The sequence below is a fragment of the Lygodium microphyllum genome, chromosome 27, assembly GCF_053477565.2.
Source record: "Lygodium microphyllum isolate KBCC chromosome 27, Lygodium_microphyllum_v1.1.10, whole genome shotgun sequence".
Lineage (NCBI taxonomy): Eukaryota > Viridiplantae > Streptophyta > Polypodiopsida > Schizaeales > Lygodiaceae > Lygodium > Lygodium microphyllum.
The window spans coordinates 77100515-77103014 of NC_141161.1; the positions used below are offsets into that span (position 1 = coordinate 77100515).

Genomic DNA, 2500 nt, shown 5'->3' on the forward strand with positions numbered 1-2500 from the left:
AATCCAAAGCCTTTTGATCTACCCTTGTAGTAGCAGAGATCCATGTTTGCTTCTGTGCTCTAACAGTGTAGGTGCTGATGTTATGCTTTCAAAATTTTCCTATATGCCTGTTTACTACTGTTGAATTGGCAAGTCCTGCCATGTTCGTCTGGCATGTGTGATGCACATGCCTGTGTTTTGAATGTTATGTACGGATGGATGCTCAATAATGCATAGACAAGGATCACTATTAGGTCACAAGAAGTTTTTGACATTTTCTGATTTGGGGAAAAGGGCTTTTTTTGTCTTCTAGCGTTCAACGTCATAAGCTTTTAGTTGGGATGCACTGCATGCCTAGTTAGGTGCCATTGGGGGCAGGGGGCTGCCAGTCCCCCAGTCTGGGCCAGCAGCCCCAGCCCCCTATCACCAATCGCACCTAGCGATGTATGTAGTCCGTCCCATGCAGAATTTCATTATGTTGCTACTCACAATGTGGGAATTATAGTGAGAATTTGTCTAAAGCTTTTTTAGGGTGAATCCCCAAAAAACATAGCAAGCTGCCATAGTTATAATTATGGCTTAAGGCCAACTACGCATGGATTGAGACCTACCATGTCTGTAGTTGAAGGTTGCTTGCATTTGAAGTGTCCAATTAGGTTTTTATGTATGCTCTATTGCAGATTTAAAATGTCCAATCAGGTTTTTTTTAATATGTGCTCTATTACAGAGAGATCGTGTCTGGACGCATCCCTGATCCAGGATCCATCAAGGCTAATGACAAGACAACTGTCAAGATCCCCAGCGCAGTGCAATATGACTTTCTGATAAGCATTCTGCGTGACATTGGTGCAGATTGGGACATTGATTACCACATGAGTGTGGGGTTGGTTGTGGATCTCCCCATTGTTGGGAACTTCACCATTCCCCTATCAAAGGAGGGTACCCTGAAGCTGCCCACCCTGTCTGACATCTTCTAAGGAACATGAAGCATGAGCAGAGGGGATTAATGCATATAGTTTTGTATTTAGCAAACTGTGTGATGCACTACCATGAGGACGGAGGTTAAGCCTCTGGGTAACATGGTGTAAGTAAACCTTCTTACCTGTTTATGTGTGAGGTAAAGCTGGTGTTCCTTCTCGAAGGGAATGCAGCAAGTCTGATCCGGTAGAACATATCTCCACAACTATCAGTTTGAATGACAAGCAACAATGGAGTGGTAGGTTTGTGTGATGGACCATACACAAATGCCGGGCCACTACAATATTTTATTTTATGAGAGAGAGAGAGAGAGAGAGAGAGAGAGAGAGAGAGAGAGAGAGATTATATCTATATTCAGTCTTAACATACGCGTACACTCACAACGTGTGAGTATTGCTAATTTCTTATAAGGTGAGGGAAGAAGTCAAATAGAGTAAGGTTGGAACCAAAAGTATGGTGGGTTTTGGAGCATTTCTTGTGTATTGTATAATTTGCAAGTAGAGGATTGATAAGGCTTTCTCTACTTTTAAACTCATTAGACCCCACTTTTGTAAGTGGCAATTGTTATTAATGTAATACAATATCTTTGAGCGTCCAAAGAATTAACGTGCTTCAATTCCTAGGCACTTATAAATATTTCTAGCATTGCATAATTGTAACCCTAGGTTTGAACTTTCACACACATGAAACTCATAGTCAAATAAATTGGGATACAATCTCATTGGTATCTTTTCCAGCTCTTGGTTTGTGATCATTCGTTGTTTTGATAAGCAATGTTCATATTCGAATCATCAAGAAGTATAGCCTTGGAATTTCATTGTGCCCAGTAACTCTGCATAAACCACTCTAAAAATCAAGTGACACTTAAACTAATAAGAACTTTCATATAGGTAATACATCATATGCTACCGCGCAAGATTGTGTGTCATAAGTCGTCGTATGAGTATGTCCTCAAAGTCCCTAATACCTTGATGCCCACATTCATCTTTCAAGATAATGCCCCATCCTCTACTTTATAATTGTACCATCATATCCACAAATGGATTAGGTTCTACAATAACCTCTCCACTATGCCATCATATCCTTATATAAAGAATAAACTAGTTGGTGTGGTTGCGCTCGCTATTGCACCTTGCATGGTTGGCATCATTGTGAAGCTTGGGAGGCTACCTGTTGCTCACTTTACATTTTGGTGCGTGAAGGGAATGCTTTCTATATCTTTTATTTTTTTGGAAAACCTTCACATGATCATTCTTTCATATCACACCTTTAGATACATCCTTTAGCTAATCCTAACCAGTAACGCTATAGTCATAGATATACATATTTTTAAATACTAAGTGCTCTCTCTCTCTCTCTCTCTCTCTCTCAACTACTTTTAGTGTTATCTAGAAATTTTGTTCTTATTTAACATTAGAGAGGGTTGGGAAACTCAACCTAGCTCAATTAATGTGGTTTAGTAACCCTAAAATTGAAAGAAAGCTTGGCATGTCTAATATAGTAAATCTCTCTCTCTCTCTCTCTCTCTCTCTCTCTCTCTCTC

At 39.9% G+C, this 2500-nt stretch overlaps 1 protein-coding gene across 1 annotated transcript in view; it reads left to right on the plus strand.

Moving 5' to 3' along the window:
• The window catches only part of LEA14 (Late embryogenesis abundant protein), a 1733-nt gene extending 524 nt beyond the window's left edge, over positions 1–1209 (plus strand). The window contains exon 2 of the mRNA XM_087669110.1: positions 707–1209. Coding sequence (XP_087525236.1) covers positions 707–956 — 250 coding nt within the window. The 3' untranslated portion in view covers positions 957–1209. The remainder of the gene's footprint in view (positions 1–706) is intronic.
• Positions 1210–2500: the final 1291 nt, after the last annotated feature.